The sequence below is a fragment of the Streptopelia decaocto genome (genome assembly GCF_964273445.1).
Source record: "Streptopelia decaocto genome assembly, chromosome: 4".
Classification (NCBI taxonomy): domain Eukaryota; kingdom Metazoa; phylum Chordata; class Aves; order Columbiformes; family Columbidae; genus Streptopelia; species Streptopelia decaocto.
The window spans coordinates 886,690-913,470 of NC_138658.1; the positions used below are offsets into that span (position 1 = coordinate 886,690).

Genomic DNA, 26,781 nt, shown 5'->3' on the forward strand with positions numbered 1-26,781 from the left:
CCCTCCCCGCCGGGTGGCCATGTTGCAGCAGTAGCAGGCAGCGCAGAGCGGGCCGGGGAGCGCAGCACTGCACCGCGATGGCCGTGGCCGTGGGCAGACCGGCGGTGAGTGCGGCGGCGGGCGATGCGGGGGCTGCGGTGCCGGAGGCCGGAGGGGGGCAGTGCCATGGGGGGGGCGCGCTGCTGGGGGTGCATTGCCCGAGTACGGCGACGTGCCGCGCTGGGGCTGTAGGGGTGCAGCGCCGGGGATGCTGTGCCGGGGACTAGGGGTGCGGTGCCGGGGGTGCAATGCGGAGGGCTGCGGGGTGCGGTGCCGGGGGGCACAGCGGACACAGCCGTGTGCCGGGGCGCCGCTGCCTCTGCCCGTTCCCGGGGCCGGAGGGGCGGCCGCGCAAAACTTTTTCGCCCCGGCTTGGGGCCGCGGCTCTTTGTTGTAGCGGCGGCGGGAAGCCGCTGTCGGAGCCCTTGGCGTTGAGACACCGGGGTGGTCCCCGGGCCGCTCCCGCGTTTGGTGGCTCGCCGCGGGTGTTGCTGCCCCGCCGCTTCCCGTGGACGGGAGACCAGGGCAGGCTGTGTCCCGGCCGGGAGAGCGGTGCCCGCAGCCCCTCCGGGCGCTCCGCTGCGGCGGGAGCAGTCGCGGGGATCCCGCGTTGAAAGTCTACCGAGGAGCACGCGTGTTTCGCATCTTCCAGCGTGACCGTCCTTCTGGGATGCGGTGGGAGTTGCTTACATCCATGTTGAGAAAGACAAAGGATTTCCCCTTTACGGGGCGGGCGGGAGGAATTAAAAATAAACAAACCCCAAACCCCACAGAAACTAACAGACGCTGTTCCCGAAGAACGCAAGTCTCTCTCTGGCATCCAGCTTGCAGAAATGTGAATGAAACTCCACCATGACCGGTCTGAATGCACTTTTGTGCATCGTCGGTCGGGGGAGGGAGAGAGACTTGACCGACTTCCCAGGAACTTTTTCAGCGATTTCAAGTAAAACAGATGTTGGCGTGAGCTGAGGACTTAAGTGTGGCTCCTTCTCAGAATAAGAACATTGTCTGTGTTCAAGATGTGGCTAGGATGAGATTATTTTTAAGTAGCGTTTATTATGCTAGTAGGAGCGGCAAATGAATGAAGACGGGCTTAATGGTGTTACTGGAAGTGGTGGAATTATGCTCCTAAGCAAGATGTGATTATGATTTGTTCTTGTATGTGCGTTTTTGCTTTATTTTGCTGTCATTATGTTAAACCGATGCCACTATGCTGCCTCTCACAGTTTTGGTTAATCCAAGTCCACTAGCAATCTCAAACCAGCATTCACAGAGGGTTTTGTACTGGTTAAACTAAATTGGTACCTGTGTGCCACTGAGTCCAGTCCAGTGGGACCGACTGCCCAATAAAGCATACTTCAGCATGAAAGAAAATGTATGTGTAGGAGAAGGGAGGATGAGGGGACTTGGCTTCCTCCTAAGCAGCTGATGGGCAAGACCAGTCATCCTCCAGGATCGTTGCTTTTTGGAGAAGAGAGTAGTTTTATCTTGAGGTGATAAGAGAAGAAAGGATGGTGGGCTGATAGTCGGTAGGTGCTGGGGCGCTTCATCTCATATGCCTTCTTATCTAATCCTCTTTGCTGCCTCTTTGCATGCCGCCGTTGTGTGGCTGGGGGGTGGTAGGGAGTTTGAAGAAATAATTAATTATACAGTAGAGCAAGGCTGATGAATGTTGGACTATCAAGTTTTCAGTGTAATAATTGTTTTGTAAGGGCTCTGGGTGGTATGAGCCTTATGGGAGGGAGAACAGGCGTAGAATTAAAGGAAGGAGGAAAGAAAGGAGATGGAATGAGACGAAAAGCGAGTCAGTTTGACTTAAAACTAAGATAACATTCCTGAGTCACAACCCTTTAGATCCTGGCAGGATATGACTTTATGTTAATTGTAAAAGCATGCATAGAAAATAACTTCAGCGAACTGCTCTGAAGTGTCTGTGTTTAATTGTAGCTGAGCAGGGTGTGTTTCGGTCAGATGGGCGGCTTTCATTTTAAGGCCCTGATCCCACAGATGTGAAGGCACATGTGTAATGCGCTGCCTGTAATTTCATTGACTTAATAGAGACTGAGCTGAGGATGTAAATGTCAAGGCATGCATAAGCAGAGCTTTGGCAGGATCGATGCCGGGGGCCCTCTCAGCCGATGAAAAGCTTGCATGTGCTGAAGCACACAGCAGAGGGCAAGGACGCGTGTGGTCATCTGGGCTGGCTCTAGCTGTCCAGATACGCCACCAGCAGTCTAGAAAGTGGGGTGTGGTAGGTAGGGGACCCCCTTGTTCCTCCTGTGTTAATTCCCAGCATCCCGACCAGTGCTGAATGGTTGCTCAGTAGTCTGGAGCATGGAAGAGGGCTCTGGCCTCACCACCCTTCTCTTTATTGATTTATTGTAAATGTTTCCAGAATCATAGCTTAGTCTGCTTAAAGGAGCAAACCTGATGTATACACACACAAACTACACCCTCACCCCTCTAATTAAAACAAAAAAATGATGGAAAATGAGGCTGGAATAGAATTTTTACATGGGTGCAGTGGAAAATGTTATCTGAGAGACTGCAACAGCACAGTGTATTCTTTAATCTGTTTTAAAAATACTTTATAATGAGAGACTGCCAGTTTCCATGGAGGGGAGGGAATGAAAGAGACGAGAAGGTAGAGCAGAGCTGATGTAGGTTAGGAATCTGTGGGTTTTTTGTCTGTCTGCGAGCAGCTGATCCACCGACACCCACTGGGATCAGCACAAGCTGCCAGGCAGCGCCTTGGGAAAGCCGAGTCCGCGTGGCTGTGGGTGGAGCGGAGCTGCCACGGCTGCTCATCTTAAGCAGCGAGCCGAGTGCTGTGAAGAGGGATACACCCCGTCTCTGTGGCTGTTTCTGTGCCGAGTGTCTGGTTGTCTTCACTGACAGAGGTGCCGCTGGGTGGGACAAGAGCTATTGCAGGTAGAGAGCTGAGAGTGAGAGAGGCTGGGGATGGACCCCCAGGCAGGCAGTGGATTGTCATGCTCCAAGCACAGGTTGGCAGTGTCCTGCCTGCTTTGAAGCTTGTCCCTTTCCAGGTGTAAGGCTGAGCTGTCTCTGCTATCAGGTGTCATCCAGGTATCACCCTGGGGCTGCGGACCCCTCCTCCCAGTAAATGTGGCAGTGCTGTGGGCTTGGGTGGTGCTGCTGAGGTGGCCAGGGCCATGCGTTAGGGCTTCCTTACCTGCTCTCTGCTATTAAGTGTGGCTTTTTGGGCCATGGGTTAGGGCTTCCTTACCTGCTCTCTGCTATTAAGCGTGGCTTTTTGGGCCATGGGTTAGGGCTTCCTTACCTGCTCTCTGCTATTAAGTGTGGCTTTTTGGGCCATGGGTTAGGGCTTCCTTACCTGCTCTCTGCTATTAAGCGTGGCTTTTTGGGGCCTGTCTCAGTTGCCAGTGCCAGGGAGGCAGACCTGGGTGGTGCACACGGGAGTGTGTTTTGGTTTGTGAACTCCTGATTTCCGTTATTCACCTCAGTGCCTTGTCTGCAGTAGGAAATTGTTTCGAACAATTCTTTTTGCTCTCATTAACAATGGTGGGAACCTGCCTCCTCCTCGCCTTGTTTCCAGCACAGCCTCAGTGCTGGGCCAGGTTACGTGTCCAGCCCACCACGAGCTCGGGGCCACTGGCACAAATTGAGCTGACCTGGAGTCAGGATCTGATGGCCATCCTTAGAAAATCCTTACTTGGTGTAGATGAGATCACAGAGGATCATTTTTTCTGCCTGAGTAGGGCCTCTGAAATAACGATGGAGATTGATTAAGCAGCATGAATCTGAGAAGTAAAATATTTACTCAGAGCTGAGGCATGTTTTCTGTGTCCCCTTCCCGCCCCTGCAGCCCGCAGGAGAGATGGCGTTGCTGGCCGGCTGCCCGCCCTGGAGCAGTGAGAGGGCCGTCACTCCTTTTGCTCTCGGTATTCTTGCTCTTGAGGTCGCGCACGGGCACGAGGCTGCTCTTCAGCTTGCGGCTTGCCTTGCAGGAGACACGCCGAGGGGACGTGGGCTTCTCTTGGCTTTGCAAACTCTTCTGCCTGGTCCAGCCTCTTTGGTGGCTTGCTTTGGTTCTGGGCTTCAGTCCTATAGCTACAGTGGCTCTTGTAGGTAAAGATGCTGAAGCAGTTTGGGGTCAGAACAGTTGTGAGCAACCAGGTGATATATAACCAAGCCAAAGCCTCACAGCAGCACTTGAGGCTTTTTTTAGGTACAGTATCTAGCTGCCTTCACTTCCAGCTCCGTGAACAGCTCTCCAGCCTGTTGTAATAAGTGATGCGTAATAATGGTTCGGACAAACACCATGGTGCTGTTAGCATTCGGCATTAATACTGGTGGAGAATGCTCCAGATGAGAGGTGGATAACCATGTTCCGGGTCTTGCTGTATTAAAGAGCACCAGTAACAAAAAATTCCCCAAATCATATTGTTTGTCCCTATAAGTGCCAGTTTTCTGTGCCCCTGTGTGATGCACACAGTGAGAAGGCAATAAGAAATGCTCTTCTTGGCTGCTGTGTTACATCTGGATGCGCTTCCATCTCCTTGATGCTGCGGTGCCTGGTGTAGACCAATGTGGGCCAGGACTTGCAGAGGCGCCAGAGCTGCTTTCATCCACGGCTTGGGCAGGTGTGATTAATGCGGGGATAGGCCAGGCCTGCGTGGTCTCGCACGAGGCATTGGAGAAAGAGCTGTGAGAAGGAGGAAAAGCTGCCTGTGGGTTTCTGTTAGCGAGAGCCAGCCTTTCCACAAGCTTCCTCCTTGTGACTGCGCTCTCTGCTTGTCCGATATTCAGTGATGCGGTTGGCAACACACAGGTGGTCCAAAGGCTATTGGTGCCATTTCACTAGTAGTACAATCGCGTTGCTGCACCCTGCAGCTGATAAGGCTTGAGCTATCTCTGGGACTCCGTTTAAAAATCCAGACGGTTCCCGTGGCTACATGGCCTTAGCATCTGAGGCTGCAATTAGAGCTTTGGAAGTTGGTGAAAATACGGAGGAGCTGAATATTTTTCTTGCAGGCTTAGGCGTCTTGTTTTTAGTATCATCCCACATGAAGTGGTGGCAAAGAGCAGACTACTGCTGGTTTTGGACTTGTTTGGGTTTCTTTTCCATCTCGGTTTACAGCTTCTTTAGATCTTTGTTTTATCTATTTTTTTTCTGTCACTGTTTCTGCATCCCAGATTTATTTTCAGATGGGATCTAGCCGCTTGAAATATGTTATTGAAGTATTCCATGGCGGGTTATTTCTTTCCCAGATCTGGTCATGAATACTTGGCACAGGCTAATAGCTCAAGACTTGTTTGAGAAACATTCTGGTTTTGCCGCAGATGTTGCCCACTTTGCCAGCAGCTCCTGAGAACCGATTCCTGTGACCAGCAATAGTTGCAATAGGAGTTATTTTGGAAATCAGCATGTGTCTCATGTGTTTCATTCAGAAATTGTGTTCACCTCTCTCACATGATGGGAGTGGAAGGGGAGAAATTGAGTGTTTTGAATCCTGACAGGGATCTTTGTAAATGATTCGCAGGACTGTTTGGGGCTGTTTGTGGGTTTGAAGGTGTTCTGTGAAGTCTGTAGGTGTTTGTTGGGGGTTAACTGGCTGTAATGTGAAGTACAATGCCCTGTGCAAGCAGCAGACTCAACCACGTATTTACCAGACGTGTGTTGAATGTGTTGAGGGTGCTAAATGCTTTACTTAAGCACATTAACGCGGCTGGAGTTAAGTTTCTGGCAGTCTGGCGGCAGCCTGTGTTTCTGTCTGTAAGCACCGTTCTGGTGGCGGAGGAGCGAGTTTGGTAGATGTCTTGCCTGGTGATGGTGTAAGCTTGCGTTCCCCTCTGTCCCAGGGAGGCACAAGGACTGATTGGCAGTCAAGTGCAAGAGCACAAACGGCAGGAGGGTTCAAACTGCAGGTCTGCTTTTATTCTTTGGGCTGGAGGCTCCTGCTTGTAGCCACAGCCCGATCTTGGTGTTCCAAAGCTCACAGGTCGGCTCCTTTCAGCCTCTGTGAAACCGTCTCCTCCGATGTGAGTCAGTCTAGGAACTTTTGGCAGTTTGCAGATGAATGGAGAATATCAGGTGATGGTCCTGGTTTTATTTTTCCAGGATAAAACTTGGCAGGCAGCAGCTTGACTTGGAAGTGAGAAATTTGCACCTCGAAAGGGGAAGGTAGCTGGTTGTCATTGACACCCGCTCTTGGCGTCTCTGGGCAATAATGTGCATTACCCCAAATTCTCCAGATGTGTATAGGAAATGTATAGGGTTGCTAATGAAGAGGTTGTGCATAAGTGTAGTTAGATTTTCCTTTTCTTGCTGCTTCATATGATTAAAGATTTTTCTTTGTCTCCTTTTGTTTTAGCAGTGGAATTAAATGTCTTGCATATCTGCAGAATGAGCTTACTTAGAAATAACATGGCTAATGATATATGAATAGTCTTTGGTTTTGTTTTGTTCCTAGTCTGAGATGTTGAGACTGAAATCTTTAGAAATTTGTGAATTAAATAACTGGAAACAGTTCTTATTCTCAGCTTTTACAGCTAAAAGATAAGGTTGTTGTACTATGAACAGGTATTTTGCCAGCAGTGATGATAAGGCTTATCACAGCTGTCTGGGACTGAACATATGCACAGGCCTCAAATCCTCATGTCAAGACCCTGAGAGGAGCAGGGATTTTGCAGATCATCTGCTGCCTTGCTTTAGTGGTCAATTCACCCACATCCATTGGCTGCTTCTTTCTCCTCCTGTGGGTTTCCACGTGTGAGTGGAGCTGGGCAGGTTTCCCTGTGCCTTTCCTTGCCTGGCGCTCACAGAGCTCTGGGCTGACATTTCTTGCATGCAAGCGCAAGGCTGTAGATGGGGGGAGAAAAAGAAGTAACTTCCCAAATCCCATGTTACCAACTTTATCTGTCAAGCTTTCCCTCGCTGTGGCCAGGTAACTCAACTTGCAGCTGTTGTTTCTGCAGGAGAAACAATGAACCAACTGTTACTCCTTTGTTAGCTTTCAGAATTGGAAGATTAAGATTTTTAATTACATTGAAAATGGATTCTTTTGTTTCCTGTACATTGTGATTTCCAAGCCAGGAATAATCCGTGATGCTTTTAAATGAATGCCTTTCTGCCACAAAGTGTCTTTTATCACAGAAAACGCCAACTTAGTCTCATCCTGTTTCATCTGTCTCATTAATATTGAATAGATGGCACTTGAATATGGCAGCCGAAGCAGAGCATGGAATTTCAGCTAATATCTGACAGCAACAAGCTGAGATTAAATGACATCCAAGCACAATCTGCTATTTATAAAGTAATTGGCATTTTCCAGGAGCATTTGACCTAATTTGTTGTGGGATTTTTTCTCCCCCTGCCCCTTCAAACCTGTCTTGCGAGGCTGGTTGGTCAGGAGGGTTTGGGAGCCCTCAGCCTGGGTTGGTGCTGGTGCCGGTGCCGGCCGCTTGTGAGTGCCCGTGGGGTGAGAGCTGCCAAGCACCTTTAGGGGACAGGCCGTTTTCAGGCAGTTTGGCGATTGCAGCACAAGTCCCTGGTGCCCAGCGGAGGTGGAAAGCGGCACCATATCTAGGAGCGGTTTCTTGCTGGAAGCCTGTGTGTAAGTCCTGGCCGTGGCCCCGGGCCAGCCCTTCAGCGACGCAGCAGCAAACCCTCCTGGTGCTGAGTTACGGGGACGCTGGGCTGGAAGCTGAGACACCGTCTCGAAGAAAGTGCCTTTACCTTCTGGGATGCACAGTGCATGGTCACTGAACAATTAGAACAGTTCGGTTTGCTTTCTGATGTACAATTGACAAAAAGTAGTAGTGTCAGGGGACCTTGGGCTTTGTGTTTCCAGCCAGCTGAACGTTCATCCTGCTGGAAAGCACTCTTGGTGTTCTGCATTTGGGGTTACGCAGTTATTCATTATTAGATCGTTAATTACGAGAGGCACTTGGGACTAAGGCTTGTGTGGCTGACATACTGCAAGTGCTTCAATCCCATTTGCTGGGTGGTCTTGGGCAGATGACTTTATTCTGGTTGCCTTTGTCTTTGCCATCTGTAGAGCACACGCTAATTCCCGTCCTTGTTTTGTGAGGTGCAAAGCCGTGATCGATGGGTTGATAGTGTGGCCGTAGCCACCGTTACAAACTTAGCCCTATTGCACTAAATGTAGTGCGATCTTGTGGCACAGAAGCATTACCAGACTAAATGCTTTTAATTAAAACCCCTTTCAAGAAAACAACTATTCAGGTAGGTTAATATGCAAGTTATGCTTTCAAGGAGATGTAATAAGTAATTTGAATAAGGAAGAAGAGTTTAAAAGTGAGCAGTGTGAATAACTCCACTGACCTTGTTTCTTTGGGTTTACGTAAATGCAACTGAGGGCAATTTTCATATAGAGCATTCCTAAGGCATGGCGAGTTTCTCTGACATAGGCCAGAACCACTTAAACATCAAAGCCAGAGGTGTTTTGGGTTTGTTGTTCAAACAAAAACCTTATTTGAAATGGTAGCCTGGAGTGGGAGTGCTGTTGTGCGGAACACAGCCACATTGCCCTGGGCTCGGTCTCGCCAGGACCGGAGCTCAGAAGAGCAGTTTTTCCACGGGATCTGTATTATTTGGTTTTGATATAACCTAAGGAAAGCAATATTTTTTTTTTTATAGCCTAACCAAGCAGCCTGGTGATTTCTGCCAGTGGGAAGCACCAGAAGGCTGGAAGTGTAAAGCCAGGCGGGCTGGCTGGGGTACGGGGTACATGCAAGGAAGGGCAGTGTCAAGTTCATGCAGGCTAAAATAAAATGGTCAATACTTTGGGCATGAAATAGGTGGTTGGTCTCTATGTAACAAACACAGGAGGAAGTCTCAAGAGAAGAGTGTGCAGATGCTGTCCCCGTGTGCACTAACTGTGATAAATAGGTCTCTTTCTGGACCGTGTGCGCTGAAATAGCTTGGCTGTGGAAGGCTGTTCAGGGCAGGGGACCTGGTATTTCTGTTGTGGTCCCTTGCAGGGGGGGTCATGGCCCTGAGTTTCAGGATCAGTGGTGCTAACTGGTAGGAGGGAGGATGGACTCAACTGGACAGTACTATTCTCCTAGCTCCTGTACAAGCAGTAACGCTGTGCAAGCCTGCTCTTCAGATTTATGCTGCAGTTTGCACCCTTGGGGGGTACCAAGTGGCCCAGGGAGATGTGAGTAGAAGGATGGTGCCCCACGGGAGGGCTGCCCGGGCTGCGCTGCCTCTGCGGAGGTCAGGGTGTGCGGCTCCATGCAGGACCAGGCTCTTGTGTGGGTACAGGGCTGCGCACAGAGTGGGGGCCTTGATGCTGCATGTGCAAATCCAGCTCCTTTTCCTAGAGCCGGCCATTAGCCTTCCTCTCGGAAGGCTCACCAGGTCCCTGAGCAGCTATTTACCCATCAGACCCCCATGCAGTGCTTCGTGCGGCTCCATGTGTTACCTACTGCTTTGAGCAGTGCAGGGTTGGAGACAGCCGCATCTCTAGCCTTGCAGTGTTAATAAGGAATGTGCATCAGCAGATATATGGCTTTGGTGTCTTCATATTAAATAATTCGAGCCAAGGGCAAAAGCATGCACTGCACATAGGAATTGTGCCCCAGTTTTGGGATAGGCAGTTCTGCAGCGCTTGGACTGTGGAGCATGTCAGAGCAGGGAGCTCCTTCATGTGAGCTAATCTCGTTTCCCTCCATGGGAAACGCTTGCTCAGAGCAGCCTGAATTTGCCCTGGGGTGCATTTGTCCTCCTGAATCCTTAGGCTTGGCTCCATAAAGCTGTGACAGGATTTACCTGCTCTGTCAGGCCTTTAAATCCTTGCTGCCACAGAGAGCTGGAGCGCGCGAGGTGGAGCCTGCTCGCTCAGCAGCACCGCGGCTCGTCTGTCACAGCCGTTCTTGCTCTGTGCTCCACTCGTGCTCAGCTGTTACGTGGTATGTGCTGGCACAGTTAGCTGGCCAGGCCAAACAGTTAACCGCTCTGCTTACAGAGGGATACCTGACATGCCCTGCTGCCTATCCTGGTGCTTCCAGGAATAAAAAGGCATACGAGGTTGCACCTGGAAAATGGGATCTAGAGCGGGCAGCCTGAGAGCCGCACGGGACCCTGGCTGACAGGATGGCGAGCTGGCCCCGTGATGTGCCTTTGCAGATCCTGCCGCGGGAGAGGAGCCTGTCGTGAGCCGCCTCTGCGCTCCCGTAACCAGCGGTGGCTGGCACCGGGGCCCGGCATCGCGCTGCCTCGGGGTGGCAGCCCCGAGGGGCAAAGAGAGCGTTAGGAATGGGAGTAGTGTGGGTAGACAGAGCTACAGCATGAAGTCACTGCAAGAGATGCAAGCTAGTGGCAAATCCTCTTGTTTATTGTTATTTGGAGAAACAGCCTTGCAAAATGTTTTCTTCCCTGCCAGAAGTTGTCCTTGAGCTGTGTGTTTCAACAAAGTGGAGTGGCATGTATTTTGGTCTATATTTAAAAGGTTGCAAGAATTTGAATTCTACCAGGTGTGTGCTTAGCTTGACTGGGAGAAGAATCTGAGCAGTGGGCACTGTTCAGATGGGTAGTGAGTGAGCTGCTGAATTCACGCTGCTTGCATTTGGGGTGTATCAAAGAGCACTCAAGTGTGGGTTTAATTCAACACTAGTCTGTTACAGGATTGCTATAGCTCAAGTCTTGACAGGAGGACAGAAATTGTAAGTCTGGATCTGACTCTTTTTGCTTTCCTTTAAAGCACAAGCATGGCTGGAGTGGACAGTCAAAGCACGGTGGCCAACATAAGTGTATCTCTGGGGGTGGACACGGGCTCTTGTTGAACCTTTTAGCAGAGCTCTATCGACACTAATGAATGTTGCAGCAGCCCACGTGTGGAATAATTTATGAATCTGGAAGAACACAAATCCAGTGAGCATGTGGGTTAGTGCCGGCGGTTCGCAGCTCTCTGCCAGCGGTCTTGTGAGCAGCAGCCTGCTGCAGGAGAAGAGCACTGCATTGCTTCAGGATAACGTTTGGAAGGGTCACGCTTAGTTCCTGAAGCAGTGGGCTCTAGGCAGGGTGTTCTGCTGCAGGAGCAGTAAACAGAAATGTGTTAAATGTGAGTATTCTTTGTGCATCAAACAAGAAGTAGAGAGCAAGACAGGGAGAGATTTTCAGCTACCGGCTCTTCCCAAGCAGCCTTTGCAATATTGCTGTCATTTGAGAAGACAGTCCTTTCATTTCAAGTGCTCAGACTGTCTGGGGATGCGCCAGCTTGCTTGATCTTGCAGCTCCAGGGCAGCTTGGTACCATTACAGACCCATTATCTGGCTTGGGAGCTTGGTGGTGTGTGTTTCCTGCAGCTGAAGAAAGGGAGTCCTTGCCTCAGCACCAAACTGGAGAGCCAGACGTGAACCCGGCAGCACCCCCCTGCCTGTTTCCAGCATTTCAGCCTTCTGCTTTTAATTAAACTGTCGCGACACTGCAGGCAGAGCAGGACTGAGATACCAGAAGCCAAAGGTCCGGCTCACAAAGGCATCTGGGAGCCTTGGTATGCGGATGTGAAGCCTTTGATGGCGCGTAGGGCAGGGTCGGTGCCTGCTGCCCACTAGTTGTGGGTTGTTTGCTCTCTGCTCATCCAGCTGTTCTGCGGCAGGGCTGGAAACACCGTTGAAGTCTGGCATTCTCCCCTCATGCTGCTTTTAATAACTAAGTGTATCCTCACACCTGAGGAGCACCGCAGGTAATAGCTGCCCCTTTGTGAGCGTTCAGAGTGTCTCTTTGCAGACCTTCTCAGACAACATTTGGCTGTGAGAATCACTGTTGCTTTGAGGGTAATTACAGAAGACTCTGAGGAGGCTTGTGGTAGTTAATCTGTTACCTGGTGTGTCTTGGCGCTTTATGCCTCCAGATGTGGTCACACCATATAATGTGATTGCATCTGGAGTGGCTGCCTTCTGCAGGGTTATTTCTGGTGGTAGGAGAGCCCCGGAGCTGGATGGAGAAGACATGGTCTTCAGACAGGTAGGTCAAACTCCCTGTCAGGTTTGTTCCTGGCGGCTGGGCTGTTGCATCAGATACGGAAACCTGCCGAGCAGCAACTCCCCACGGAGCCGCAGGGGCTGGCAGGGCGTTACTGCTCGAGAGGGGCACTCGGCAGTTTTGTAGCTCAGTCCGCAGCTGTCACCTGTGGGGGCACAGCCCGCAGAGCCTGCTGCTGCCTCCCCTGGGGCGCTGGAGCGCTGCAGCGCCGCGTTGGTGCTGTGAGCTCACTGCGAAGCAGCAGGGACATCGGGGTCCCTGGAGCCGCGGTCAGTGACCTGCTCAAATCAAGTTCGCTGTCCTCTGGTTGAAGACCCCATGTTCCCATAAAGCATGTGATCTTTTAAGTAAGCGTTGGCTGTAACACAGTGTCTTCTCTTTCCTATTAAAGACACTTAGCCCTTTGCCTGCTGCAGAAGCATCTGCCGTTTCCAGGCCAAGTGGTGCTCCTGCTAGGTGTGTAAGGGGCTGCTTGCTGCCTGTCTTGTTAGAAATGTCAGGGCTTTTGAGTGGACAGGAGAAAATGCAACGTAATCCTCCAGTGCTCTAGAGCTGTGACATATACCGTGAGGTCACTGAACACGCAGCTCTGCCAGGGAGTGCATTGGGATGGGGAGATTTAGAGAGAACAGCAATAGGAAGGCTGTTTCTGGAAGGGAGGAATAAAGAAGCTAAACATCAACCTACACCCTTACTGATGGTAAGAGGTCTAGGGAAAAGTTTGAGGACTAGAAAGTTGGTTTGCGTTGAGCTGCAAGTCCTCATAGTTTGATCAGGTCAAAAGGCATAAAGCTGTATATTGTATTTTTAACAGATTTTAAAGGAATTTCTGTGACTTTGAGAGTGCAGAGAGTTACCAAATGAGAACTGTGCCTGCTAATTGACATTGCTCCTGAGGGGTGGCCAAAGGCCATCTGACCCCCTTCTTCTGGGCACCTGGAAATGGCAGATCACTGACACAGTCCACGGGGTTATAGACATTGGTGAGGAACACGTCACCGGGTTATGATCGTGCACTGTTTTATTGGAGGAATCTTAGAATAGTCATAGGAAACCATGCATAACATAGCTGTGTTGGTTAGTTATGCGTTATTAAGTGAATTAATGTAATGAAGTGTATACGGCGGTGTTAGCACATGGCTGCCTCCTCCCACGTGTATAAATCAGTTTGCTCTTCTGTGCTGTTAACCAGGTGAGTGCAGTATCTGTGATCAGCTCGCCGTGCGGGTGACGCGGGGCGCGTTCTGGGCTGTGCGGCAGGGCTGTTCCCTGGTTGCTGAGGGACCTGCACCACGGAGCCCACGGAGGCAGAGGGTTCCTGTGCTGTGCTGGGCCAGCCTGGCTGACCGCGGGCTCGGTCCTGGAGAGCCGTGCGCTTTTTGCCGGGTTAGTGTGCAATATGCTGCCTCAGCTTTCACAGAGTTTTTGGCTTTTTTGTTTGTTTCCCTGCTGGAATAAACTTGTTACGGCTGGAGCACTGGGGCCTTTTAGGTTGATAGCAGGTTTTGGATGAAGGTATCAGAATTATTTATGAGTAGGAATAGAATTTTATGGTTACAGGATGCATTTAATTAGTGTCTGGAATTTAGCCAATAATGTGAGTTTGTTTCTAGAAATACTGTTAGTATTTTCTTTTGGCACTTTTTGTTTGCTGCATGTAGTTGTTCAACATAACACCTCATGTTAATCAAACTTAGCAGCAGTTAAGAGAAGGATATTTCTCTCTTGCTTATTTCCTTCTGCTGTGCATTTAAACATTGTTCCCATTGTTTTTTCTTTTTTGGTTTGGGGATGGTGACGGTGTTTTGGGGTACATATGTGGCTTTTTCTGGGGTAAAATTTTAAGTTGTTGGCCCAAAAAAAGAAAACAAGAGCTTATGAAAGCATACCAGTTGGCTGAAGATTGAGAAGCATCTGAACCTCCCTGTGTGAGGGGAGCTGTGGGACCTCCAAGCTTGACTTAGTTACTGTTTGTTTCGTGCTGGAAGTTCCCGAGGAGAGTTCTCCTTCCTGCAGTTCCTCCTTCCCAACTCCAGGAATCCAGTGTTGCCGATGTGGTGTTTGCGGGAAGTTCAATGTGAGATTGGTCTTGTCTTTTGAAGAATGAACTCCCGCTCTCCCAAAATCTAGGTATGCTGCCTAGAGACTTGCTGGGGCTGTTCACTGATGCTGCTGAGCTTGAGAAGTGCAAGGAGATTGCAGGCTGTAAACCAGGACGTTTGGAGCCCAGCTGCTTAGGAATTGTTAGCACCATGGTGGGAAGCCTGGCAGCGAGTGCGAGCCCTGGCCGGGGAGGAGAGGAGACAGAGGCAGCGAGAAGGGTAAAAGCCATAGCCAGGCACTAGCTGAAGCCACAACTAGTATTAGCTGGTGATCCCAAACCTTGTAGTCGTTGCCAGCCCTGCTTACAGCACTGAAGGCAGGTGGGTGTGTAGCCACAGCAATTTGAAGATGACAGGTTTGTCTGCACTCCTGCATTTTTGCGGAGAAGCCAGGGCCCGGATTTCCCCAGCTCAGGTCGGCTTTGTTTCGGGTGGCTCAGGAGCGGTTCCCTCCTAGACATCTCTCACACAGACCAGGTTGCTGCTTTTACTGAAGTGCACAAATACGTAGCCTTCAGAAGCGGAGTTCTGGAACGTGCCTTTTCCTGCGGGGGAGCGCGTGGCTGTGCAGTGAGCGGCGCTGAGGAAACCCTCATTGTACAGAGGAGCGGGGGAAGCTGGAGCAGCTGCGGGGGTTGATGTTGCTGCTGTGACCGGAGCTTGGCCTGGTGGGAAAGCTTGTCCAGACAGCTCAGCAGCCTGGTGCATCCAGCATGCTGTGGTGTGGCCTCATTGCAATAAGTTCCCAATTGCACAACTGAAACTATGTATTTTATTCCGCAGGAATTCCTGCCTCAGTAATACAGAGGTGCTGGGAAAATAGGTTCCTGTAGAAGAAACTCGTTGGGCGAGTCTAAAGTGAGGTGTTGCTGCCCAGCACTGGGGAAGGATCCCTCCTGCTGGGCCGTTTCCCAGGCTGGCCTCCTGTGGGAAGAGCCCACTCAGCAGGGAGACACAGCCCGCAACGTTTAAATGTGCAACAGAAGGAAATAAGCAACAGAAAAATATTTATCTCTTCACTGCTGCTAAGTTTGATTAACACGAGGTGTTATGTTGAACAACTACACGAAGCAAACAAAAACTTCCGGAAGAAAATACTAACAGTATTTTTATAAACAGTCAGCCCAGGCTGATTCCTGCATGAGATGTGATTTCAAGCCCCCCTCTTTTCTCTTGGAGACATCAGCTTGGTGGAGCATCTCTGGGACTTTGTGCCAGCTGCTCTGGCCCAGGCGAAAACCGAGTAGGTGTTGTAGCTGCGTGTCCTTGGCGGGCTGTTAGCAGCCAGAAGCCAGGGCTGTGTTTGGAGGGGACAGAAATGCTCAGCTTTGCAAGGGAGTTTTGCTGTTCTGGGTAAGAAGCCTCGGGCAGCCCATGCTGTGCTGGAGGCTGGTACTTCTGTAATATCTTTCACATTGTGTTACTTGTAGTTGCAGCTGGAGCACAAGGAAAGGCTTTTTCCTTTTGGGGTGGTGGTGGGTCATAGCTCAATGTAAACATCGCTGCAGAAAACAGAAACGGGGCTGAGTGGGACTCTGTGTTTATGGGAGTTTGTTTAGATCTCTGGAATAAAAGCCTTATCTCTGCCAAAACCCAGGAACTGGAGCTGTAAAGCTCATCCTTAGATTCCTTGTGACTAGAGAGTTAATCTCTTCCTCTGGTTCTAGGAATGTTTATTTAACCATCTCTCTTATGCATTTATGCAGTTGAAACATTTTTGAGTGTATGTTGGGCAACTGCCGCTGTCCTGTCTGGGGATTCTTTACGCCTTGGAGCATCCCCAGGACTGCAGTGGTCATCCAACGCCTCTGTGGTCCTCCCCGCTGCAAGTGATGGCTGTGGAGAGGGCTGTGGGAACATTCCTGTCTGCGGGCTGTGTGGAGGAGGGTGCTTTGTGCTGTGCTGCCTGTGGTGCGTGAGGTCTCTGCAGCAGCCCATCAGGACAGCGAAACGCGGGGCGGAAAAAGCTTGTGTCATGTGGCCTTGAATTCCGTCTCCTCTTAATGATACGAGTGTTGTGACTGTGGTGGACCTGGATCAGATGTGCTTTCCTCTGGAGGAACAGCAGCCAATTAATATTTTTGGAAAGACAAACCAGTTTTTTCAAGGCAACCACAGAAGTTTGGAATTAAGGAGGTGGAGGGAAGGAAGTGCTTCAGCTAGAGTGGGGAATTGCTCCTTGGAGCTTGTCCTACTTAGGAAAATTTCTGTATAGGCTTTCCCTGTTCCAGGCAGCAAAACTAAGACTTGCCGAAGGCGAGTGGGGAGCGTTTTTGCTGTTGAGTCAGTTGAGAGCTTGAAGATGTTTCAAACTGTCAACTAAATAATTCAAGAAACCTTGACCTTTTCCCCTGCACGTGGATTCAGTTCAACTCAATTCCACTTTTGCTCCTGCTGAAAAAAAGAAAACTGCATGCTAAGGCAAACGCTGTCGTTTGTAACCCTCTATATTCCTTGATTGCTGGCCTTTTCTTATTAATGATGAATGACTTCTGCGGGGCCTTAGAGAGCTCCATGTACTGTAAGGGGTGATACATACTCCCCTCTTGCTTTTTATAAAGCAGGTGCAAGGGCTAGGACTTCATACCCAGAAATCACCTTCCTTTAGAAATTAGACCATACTATGAACAGCTTGAAGTCTGGTTTTTATGCTTTTTGTCTCCATTACATCACCAGAACCATATTTGAGTGTATGCATTGCTAGATGAGTCCTGTTTTTTTCACTCTCGCTAAATCTGAAATGTTTTCTCTGGCTTTAATTGAATATCCTTAGTGACGTACATGCGTGTGTATGTGACATGAGTTAAAGAAGAGCTGTTCTGAGCCAGCTCTTGCCACCCGGTTGGTACTGGCCCAACACTTCTCCTGTGGTGATGGGCCGGTCAGGTTTTCCTGAGGAATTGCAGTGTGTGATAAAGCACAGTATTAATGCAGATCCTGCTAGTAGGTCCCAGGGCTAATGAATTATCCTGAGCACGACATGGGGCACCTTGCAGCGCAGGAGCTTGCTGAATGGGAGCTGCCAAACATACCCTTGATGTGTGGCTACAGTTTTTGAAGAAGGACGACGGAGGGTCGGGGACCCTACGCCAGCCCCGCTGGGCGGTGTCTGCAGCTCCTCGCAAGGAAAGCTGCTCCTTCTCACCTTTGGAGTGGCCCTCAGTTTGAATCAGCTGTTGGAACTGGGCTGTCTTGTTACAGTTTTATAAACAAGCCCTATGGGCTGCTTTCCTTTCTAAAACATCTCTGTATTTAGCTCTGGTTGTGTTCACACCCTTAACTGGACTGGAACGGGTAGAAGCCTGGGAAAGGTTTGTGGAGAAGTTGGCAGTGGATCAGCTGTTCCGCTCCAGGGCTTGTGTCGGTTCTGCCTCGTCGTGCCCAGGATCGGTGTCCCGGAGAGATCCCTGCAAACGGCCTCTGAGGTAGTGGGAGCGGGAGTCTGGCCAAGTTCATATATCACACTTTGCTCTGTGTCGAGTCCCTATCGCGCTGTGCCTCCAGCTAAAGGCTTTTAGCAAAGTATAAATCTGCTTATTTAACGGTCTGTGATGCAGCTGTTTCAGGGCTATTTTAAGTGCATGACAGTGGAATACAGAAGGAAATGGCTGTTGGGTTTTTTCTTCTCCACTGTCATGCTGGACTACATCTGTATCTGGTGGTGTGGGACTGTGTAGCCAGAAGGTCTGGAAAAAGGGCAAAAGAACTGAAAAAGAAAATGTATTTCTGCTGTGATATGCCTCCTTGCCATCTCTCAGCTTCTGCCCTGTTGATGAGTTGGGTTTAACTGTAAAGATGGCGTGTTCTCAAGTTTAGCCAAGTTGATGTTCTCCAGCGCTTGGTGGTGTGAAGTGGCCTCGTGTTCCCGACCCGCCGGTGCCGTAGCGCCCCCCACCCAGGGCGCTTGCCTCAGGGCTGCTGGGAAGGGTGCTCCGGTGTCCCAGCTGCGTCTGGCCGAGAGGATGGCTGGGGATGCTGGAATGGTTGAGTTTGCCATTTCTGGGGCAGCTGGGAAGACAAAAGGTGGGGAAACTGCAAGAATTGCAGGCCATTTGGTGAGACAGGAGTGGAGCGTTTCAACCGGGGGAGCCTGGCACTGGGTAACAACTCACATTTTGGTTCATCAGCCTCATAGAAGTGGTCAAAAAGGCTGTTAGTTGTACATGGTTGTCCTGTCAGGAGAGAGGCTGGCCAGAGCAGCAAAGAGCATCTGGTTCTCATTGGGCTCTGCTTTTGGATGGTCTTAATTCTTGTTTGTAACATTATGTCTCTCTCCCTCCCCCTTCCTCCCTTTCCTCCTTCCTCTCTTTTGTGTTGTCTTTTCCCCTTCTCCGAGTTGACGAGCCTCACTGGAATGCACATATGGTCCTTATCATCCCTCAAGTCCTCTTTTATTTTTTTGCTGGTTAGCAGTTTCTGACATCAGGGGTTGTTGGAGGCATTAGTCACGTTTACTCCAAATAGAAAGCTCTGTGGTTTTTGGAAACCTGTGGAGGAAAATGTCTTTTATGTCAGTTCTTGGCAAAAATGGAACTTAGGTGCTCTGAGCTTGCGCCGACCTTTAGCCAAACGTTTTGCCTGGAAGACAAATGTTCATTCCCACTCGCTGCAGTCACTTCTGAATTGTAAGATTTTGCTGACTTCCCTGCTCCCAGAAGAACGTGGCTGTATCGTTTTCCCGGGCTTCCCGCGGCGTTGCTGCGGCGTGCCCGTGCAGGGGCTGTGGCTCGCGGGTGCAGGCTGCCGGCTACCAGGATATTTGCCGCTGGGTGCCAGGGAGGGGGACGGCGAGCTTCCCGCCCCGCGCTGTTGGTGCTGGGGGGCTGGGAGCGGGGCAGGGCTTTGGCTCTGGTAGGCACGGCCTGGGTGGGCTGTAACTGGGCAGGGCCAGCTCGCTGTCCCCAGTGTCATCCTGACATTCATTTAGGGAGCTCAGTGCGGGTAAAAAGGAAACTGGGGTGTCCCTGAGTGGGAGTCTGTAACCCAGTCTTGGAGAGAGAATGTTTCCTTCCCCATCAGCTCTGGGTGTTCTTGCCTGTGCTGGTGTGTGTCCAGCATCACCCGGTCACAGTATCACAGTATCACAGTGTGTTTGGGATTGGAAGGGACCTCAAAAGATCATCCAGTCCAATCCCCCTGCTGGAGCAGGAACACCCAGGTGAGGTCGCACAGGAACATGTCCAGGCGGGTTCTGAATGTCTCCAGAGAAGAAGACTCCACCGCTTCCCTGGGCAGCCTGTTCCAGTGCTCTGTCACCCTTACTGAGAAGAAGTTTCTTCTCAAATTTAAGTGGACCCTCTGGGTCCCCCGGCTCTGTCTCACTGGAGCCTCCTGTGGCTGGCGATTCCCGGGTCAGAACTCGTCTGTGCAGGGCAGTACTGTGTGTGAGGACAGCCCAGTCCCACACCTCCCGTTCCCGCTCTGCTGCACGCTGCCTCGTCAGCCAAATGGCTTCCAGCCGTCCTCCCACAAAATAACCTTTTCTGCTGTCTTGATTCTCCAGGGTTAGAAGGAAAACCCAGCGTGCTCAAGAGAGCCTCGCTGTGTTCCCTGTGACCTGCATGGTTACGGAGCAAGGGAGCCAACTGTGGCGCAACACTTGGGTTGCAGTGTCTCGTAGCTGGGAGTGGGGAGAGCTGGCGGCTCGCTGTGGTTTTACGCGTTGCTGGGCGGGGGACGTTGTGACGGAAGGAGGCTCTGTTGAGCAGCTGTGTGCCACAGAGCAGCCGCAGCGGGGCCAGCGTTGTTTGGAAGAACAAGGTGTTTGCTGAGGTCCAGCCCCGGGGCACTGGCCGCAGGCGTGAGGCAACCAGAGGGCTGGTGGCCGGGCGGGAGGTACTGGCCATCCAGGCTGTCTGCTGCTCTGATCAGTCTTTATGGTTTGCCTGACATACTCACCTATAGAATGATGTTTTCCAAAAGATTCTTCTCTTCCTGTTGCACGGGAGGAGGAGCAAAGGGGAAAAAAAACAAGACCTCTCAGACTTGAGTAGCTTGTGGAGACATCTGCCTGAGTTTGCTGCAGCAGCGTGGAGGCAGGAGCTCCCCCTGTTCTGCTGGTGACACTGATGGCTATCCGAGCCTCAGACAACAAGCCAAAAGAGTCCTTCCTCCTTTGATTAACCGATTGATTGCTATGAGTTGTTTTCTTGTGGCATGACTGCACCAGCAATGGCAAAGAAAGGAAAATAATTGTTCTTTCTTATTTTCTGCTTGTAGGATCATACTTTAGTTTCCCTGTGTAAGATTTAAGGATTTAAGCATGGCTTAAGTCTGTAAGCAAATGGAGGGAGGTTGTGTGTGCTGTTTGAAGGAGCCTGGGCGGTGAGCCTGGCCCTGGCCCGGGTGCGGGGGCACCGCGTGTCCTGCAGCAGGGCCCGCTGTGGCTGTGACCAGGTACGGCAGAGCTGTCTCTGCAACTGCTCTTTGTTTCTGAGCTCACTGCTGCTTCCCGAGCCGCCACTTCTGTCAGAGCAGGCCAAAGCGTCCCTGAGGTCCCGGGCTTTGGATGCAGCATCTACGATTACCTCAGAAACACAGGAACGTGTGCCCAGTAATGGGACAAAAATGCAGCTAGTCCGAGCTGCTGACAACAATAACAGCTTTCAGAATTTCTTAAAGGTGCCTCCGAAGTTGTGTGGCCTCAATAACTAAACACTTGCTTCATATTTGTGGTTGAGCTCAATATTTTACATACCAGCATTTTTCCTCTCTCGAATTGGAGGCTCGTAGTTGTTTTCTTTAACTCTTTGGAGGCCATGTGAAAGTGACCCCGGCTGGCGGGCGGTGGGACGGGGGCCCCAAACGGGGAGTGCTTTGCCGGCGGTTGGAAAGCTCAGCCAGGAGCGTGCGTGGTGGAAGGAATGGCTGTCGTGGTTCAGGCTGGGTGCGGAGGGCAGAGCGGGACAATAAACGCGGGTATCCGTGCGGACCCGCTCGCCTCAGCCTCCTGGCAGTGATGCTGGGTTCTTTTAGTTCTACCTGGGAGAAGAGCAACTGTAGTTTGTCAGATCAGCTCCCAGACACCTTCTGAAGCATACAGACATAGCTTTCCTTTGTGCAGACCCTAATCCTGGGACCTTCCTTTATACCCATCTCCCCGTGTGCACACAGGCAATACTGTTGCTGACTCCAATAAGGAAAATCAGTTTGCTTCCCCTTCCTCGTACTAGCTCTGCCAAGCCACTGTGGCTTAGGAGGAATGAGCTGATTCTGTCCTTGCACGTGCCTCGTCAGCCAAATAGTTTTAGGAAGCTTTGCTGAATGACATCCAGGCAAACCCTCTGGTTGCGCAGAGCATCCATTGCAGCCTTGCTTGACCTACAAAACCTTTGTCACCAGGAGCCATGTATGAAGAAAACCAGATCCGAGGGTGAGTTAGCAGGCTTTGAAATTGCAAACCCTTTTTTGTCTGTACAAGGATTTTTAAAAAGTTTTTTTCCCTTAAAACTAAGAGTGCTGGCCATGGGATCCTGGTTATTTATCTCTTTATAGTGATGGTATAATGCATAGTAGACCCTGTGCCTCTGGAGACCCGTCTCTGCTTTACGTACCTTTTCCCTTCCCCTGCTAGAGTTAAAACCAGCAGCTGGATAACAGCATTCGACTGAGTGTTGTCAACCCAAGAAATATCAACTGTGGGATGCATTGTAGGTCACTCAGTAAAGAAAAGTGATCAGCATCTTTCACAAGAAACAGACGTTTATTTATTCATGTTGCTCTATTGCTTTTGTAGGGTTAGGATAGAATTCTGGAGGTTTAGAATTGCTTCCTGCTCGTGTGGATGGTATGTAGGGAGGGAGGCAAGATTTGCCGTGTAATTTGTGGTTCTATGAAGGAGATGCAAGTGTGTCATAGGAAAGAGTTTAAGAATTCAGCCTGCTCCCGGGCTGTGTTGAGCCGACAGATGAGCATGTCCAGACCCCCTAGTCCAGCAGCGTATCTGGTGCAAATTGGCTGACGTCTCTGGGGGTCTGCGGAGCTGCGGTTTTACCCAGGCTGATCTTGTCCCTCGCTCCGAAGCTGCGAGCGAGGAAGGGTGCTCGGCAAACAGTTGTTCCTTTAGTGTGCTTGCAAGAGGCCAGCTCTTCCAGACTCAGCAACTTGTTTGTGCGTTAATGAGGCACCTCTTAGGACTGTGTTACTGCCAGCGACAGCAGAGTTGTGGTTTTAGTCCAGTATATTTACATGCAGTGTAGGAGAGAGGGAGGAGTTGTGCTCAACTCCAATACATGCTCAGCCCTCTTAATCTTTTGAGGGGAAAAAAGGAGGAATTCCCTTGGGCAGCAGGCAGTGAGGCAGGGTAATAACGTGCCGTTCGGCTCAGGGTGAGTGCCTGGGCAGCGTGGCTGCCTTCCTCTGGAAGGAGAGACCGAGGGCAGCAGGAGTAAATCGGTGCTTGTGGGGAGTAAATCGGTGCTTGTGGGGAGCACGCAGTGGCTCTGGGCTTGTCCCTGGAGGGCAGGAGCCTTTGCCTGTCACCCTGGAGCACTGTGCAGCTGGAGGCGCCCTGTTCACCGTGGGACGACTCGCTGGAGATGGAAACCGAGCCCACTGGCTCTTCCCAGGAGCTCGTCACAGCGATTCCCAGCCAGAGCAGTGTGGCCATCTGATTTAGTATCCCATTGTTTTTAAACACTTGTGTTTTGCCAGACTGAGTGCGTGAATCACTTGCCTGTTCTGCTAATTATACACTGAGCAATCACGCTTGTTGCTCTCCAGCGGATGCTCTTTTCTGTGTTGTAAAACCTGAGCTCACGAGCTGCTCCTGAGTTTTCAGTGGTCGCAGTCCTTGCCCAGCCTGCCCAGGCAGCCCCAGGGCTGGACACTGCACTGAGGTCAAGCTAATAAACCCAGAGCTGCCTATTCTGATGAAATGAGGCTAATTGGTAAGATTGTCCATTGCGGTTCTGTGCTTTGCCATCCTCGGCAGACCTGTGCCTTGGCTGGAGGGGCCACGTAGTGTCATGGGGGGTCCTGCGGCTCCAGCCTGCTGCCCAAAGCTCTGCTGTGGGGAGCAGGGAAGGGCGCAGTGTCAGCGTCCCGCGGTTCCTGGGGGGCAGTGGGAGCAGAGGCCTGGCTGCAGCGGGACGGGATAGGTGTGCGTGCCTCCCTTTCATCCTCCTCCTCGGGGGAGGGCAACCTCTGTCTCCCCAGACACGTGCTGCCTCTGCGAGTCCTCCTCCGTGCCCTGGGACTGGCTGTAATGCTGCACAACGCCTTCATTTGTGTGTGGATATTTAGGAACTCTAGTCTCTGGCTCTCCTGCCGTGTCCCAAATGCATGTGTGTGGTACTTGTACAGAAATGCACATGTTTTCCGTGTCCCCCCAAGGAGATGTGCTGCAGTCTGGGCAGCGCGGGGGAGGCGGAGACGCTTGGGTTTGCCTTTCATCTCTGCCTGTGCCTTGGGCTTCTGAGCTTTTCATGAGGGTTTTGGTGTTCTGGGCAGATACCCAACTACCCTTCTGCCTCCTGTTATGTGGCACAGCTCGTGAAAAATATGTGCCATTAAAAACTGTAGAAAGACTGGGATTGGTTTTTTCCTACTGTTGATGTTTGCCACTTGCGGGAAAAAAGAGCGAGGAACCAAACCCAAAAACCTGTGCAGCAAAAAATAACTGACACAGATGCAAGAGATGAGTCCAGCTTGTGTTCCTGCTGAGTAACTGATGATGAGGCAGTACTTGCTTTCCCAAAATATATCAGGGAAAGAGATATTGGTGCTGTGCTGAGAGGTGTTCAGCACCCACCACTTTCTGTGAAGCCGGTGAGTCACGGGCACCCATTGCTTTCTGGGATCTGCTCTGAGCTCCTTAATCGTAAACCCAAGCTCACTGGAGTTTTAAAAACACTAACAAATACCTTATTTAACCCGTTGACATCACACGTAAATCCCAGGGCATCCTTCCATTGCCTGGGGCTTTTCCAGAAAATTACTGTTGCAGGTAAGTGAGGTGATGATCTCTTGTTTTGTGGTGGTTTTTGATGTGTGTAGGTTTTTGTGGTGTGGTGTAGTTGTTGTTGTTGTTTTGTGTGTTTTGTTTGGTTCACGTGCTTGTTTTTCACCCAGTCCCAGTGAAGAGGGCTGGCATCCCTTCGGTCACCTGAAGCTTCTGTGGTCCGGTGCTGGTCAGTATCCTTCCAGTGTGTGGAGGGATGGAGGCGAACAGTCTCGTGTACTGATCTGAAGCCTTTGGGCAAGCCGGGTTCAAATGTTAAGACAAGGCTCAAGTACCTAGTACGGGTGTCAAGCCGCATGTGCCAGAATGGCAGAGAGGAGCCCTTTGCCCCTGCCCCATTCCTCTTAGCCGTGGTGGTGGCACCACACACTCAGGTACTTTTCTTTTATGTGTTGCCTTTCTTAGAGAATTTCCGCATGTATTTTTGAGCTCAGTCTGAGGGGTGTTCTCCTCAACGCTCATCCCAGATGTAACTTTTCCTGCAGACCGTGGCTGCTCTGTGCGTGGAGCAGGGAAGCGGGGGGCTCAGGAGTCGCGTGGGGAGCGGGAAGTCCTCCTCCGCTTTTGATTCTGTTTTAATGTGTGCTGTCTTTTTCCATATCTAGCCCAAAGCCCAGTGGTTTTGTGGGAAAGAAGTTGGTGCTTCCAGCATCTCTGCAGCAGGCTGCGGCTGCCCGCGGCTGTCATTCAGCTGAGCGGTACAGGCTGGGTGGAGGGACTTGGCTGGAAATAGTTGGGTTTGGAGAAAGGCTGGTGTCTGAACTTACGGACAGCAGCCTCTGGAGAAGAGTGTGTGGAGGAACAGCAGAGCTGCTCTAGGGCTGTCAGGGTTTGTTTTTAGTTGGTGCTCAAGATGTTGGCATAACTGTGATTTGCCAGGGAAAAGATAACCAGGCTGGCTTCTTGTAGGGACCTCTCTGAGAGTTATGTACAGCTGTTGTGGGGAAGGGGAGGGTGTGCAGCGCCATGGAGGAGGCAGACTCAGCCCCCACTGGTTCAACGGGAACTGCTCTGCTCGCACCCGCTGCCGTGTTTCACTCTCTCTTCCAGGGGTCTGCCCAAAAAGTCTTGAGGCAACCCTGGCAATATGTGATGCTGGCACCTCAAAACCAGTGTCTGGTGTTGGCAGTTTGCTATAGAATCATGGTTTATTAGTCACAGGCATGGAGAAACAGTCTGGTGGTGTGTCTGGGGTTGAGGATGTTTTAGCTCCTGAGCCCCACAATGGAGAGCTGGATGGAAGTAAAGGAGAACATGTTTGGGAGGTAGACCCAGAAAGATCCTGTGTCTTCACAGAGTTCCAACAGGACCAGGCACAGCTTTCTCCACTGAGGCTGGTGTCAGAACCCTGTTAACCGCCTTTCTCCTTGCTGTTACAGAGCGATGACCTTAGGAACTTGTCCCTCTCTGGCCATGTGGGCTTCGACAGCCTCCCCGACCAGCTGGTCAACAAGTCAACGTCACAGGGCTTCTGCTTCAACATCCTCTGCGTGGGTAAGTGCTCCCGAGCCGCGGGGCCGTCAGCGTGTGCCGGGGGCTGCAGTGTCCGCAAATCAGCAGCTTCTCCCACCTGCCAGGGGTCGGATCTGAGCTGCTCAGGACGGTAGTTGCAGGGAAATGACGATTTCTTCTGTGAGCTGCTCCAGGGTAAAACCTGGTGTCCTCCTCCTTTTTTCCATGCCATCCTCTCAGTCAACACATGGACATTTCTAGGTGTTAAAAATCTACCCGTCTGATGCTGCAGTTCTGCTTTCGTCAAGGGCTGCCCATAAGGAAACAGAGCTGACTTGGGAACTAAATGTATTTTACAAGAATGTTGAGTTAAATCTGTCTTTCTCCGAGTCAAGCGCAGAGGCTGTTTCTCAAAAAGCTGCGTTCCTTCCCTTCCAGGCTTTGCCTGCCTGTCTTGTTGCATTCTTAGTTTCTCCAGCTGGAAACGGTGCCATTTTTAGTCTCCAAATGATGTACTTGGGAACAAAGCCTGTCACCTGTTCTCTGCTGTGTTTATTATGGGTGCTGCAAGTTGGTTTTATAGCCTGAGTTATTGTGTCCCAAATTTTTCAGAGGTGAAATGTGGAGACAGAACTCCTACTCAGCTGTAGAGAAATACGTGCTGTCTTGGCACTCGGAGGCTACTAGCAATTGGAAATCCATTGCTGAGCCCTGGGGAGCTGTGTGCCAAGCCAGCTCTGAGCTGTTGGTGGACCTCTCCAACGTGCCCCCAGAATGTGGTTCTGGAAATGGACAAAACCAGTGGGTTTTACTGTTAGTTTGGCAGAGCAGTCTGTAAACAGCATCTTTCCATCCATAGCTCATTTAAGCCCTTAAGAAGGGAGTATTGTCCCTTCTAATTAGTTACATTAGTTAGCTGGAAAACCCACAACCCTCTGGCTGTGCTTTTCTGAGAAGGGTGAGCCATCTGAGAAGTCTGGTGAGCGAAGCAGCCTCCTCTCCATGGCTTTGTGTGCCAGAGGAGGAGATGAGGAGCAGGGTCCTGCACAGCGCAGCTGCCCGCCGCTCCGTGACGCTCCCAGCAGCAGGAGATGGGGTAACATTCAGCAGGGAATGCCTGGTTGGCAGGCAGCTCTTTGATCAGAATGGCATGTGTTAGGTGCCTTTTCCTCTTACAGTAAATATTCCTTTCTTAACATGACTTGATATGTCTCCATTAACATAGCAATTTG

General features: G+C 50.9%; 1 protein-coding gene across 1 annotated transcript in view; it reads left to right on the forward strand.

Moving 5' to 3' along the window:
• Nucleotides 1–26,781, forward strand: part of SEPTIN11 (septin 11) — a 45,564-nt gene continuing 18,783 nt past the window's right edge. The window contains exons 1-2 of the mRNA XM_082051277.1: nt 1–104; nt 25,477–25,591. Of these exons, the coding sequence (XP_081907403.1) occupies nt 78–104; nt 25,477–25,591 (142 nt within the window). The 5' untranslated portion in view covers nt 1–77. The remainder of the gene's footprint in view (nt 105–25,476; nt 25,592–26,781) is intronic.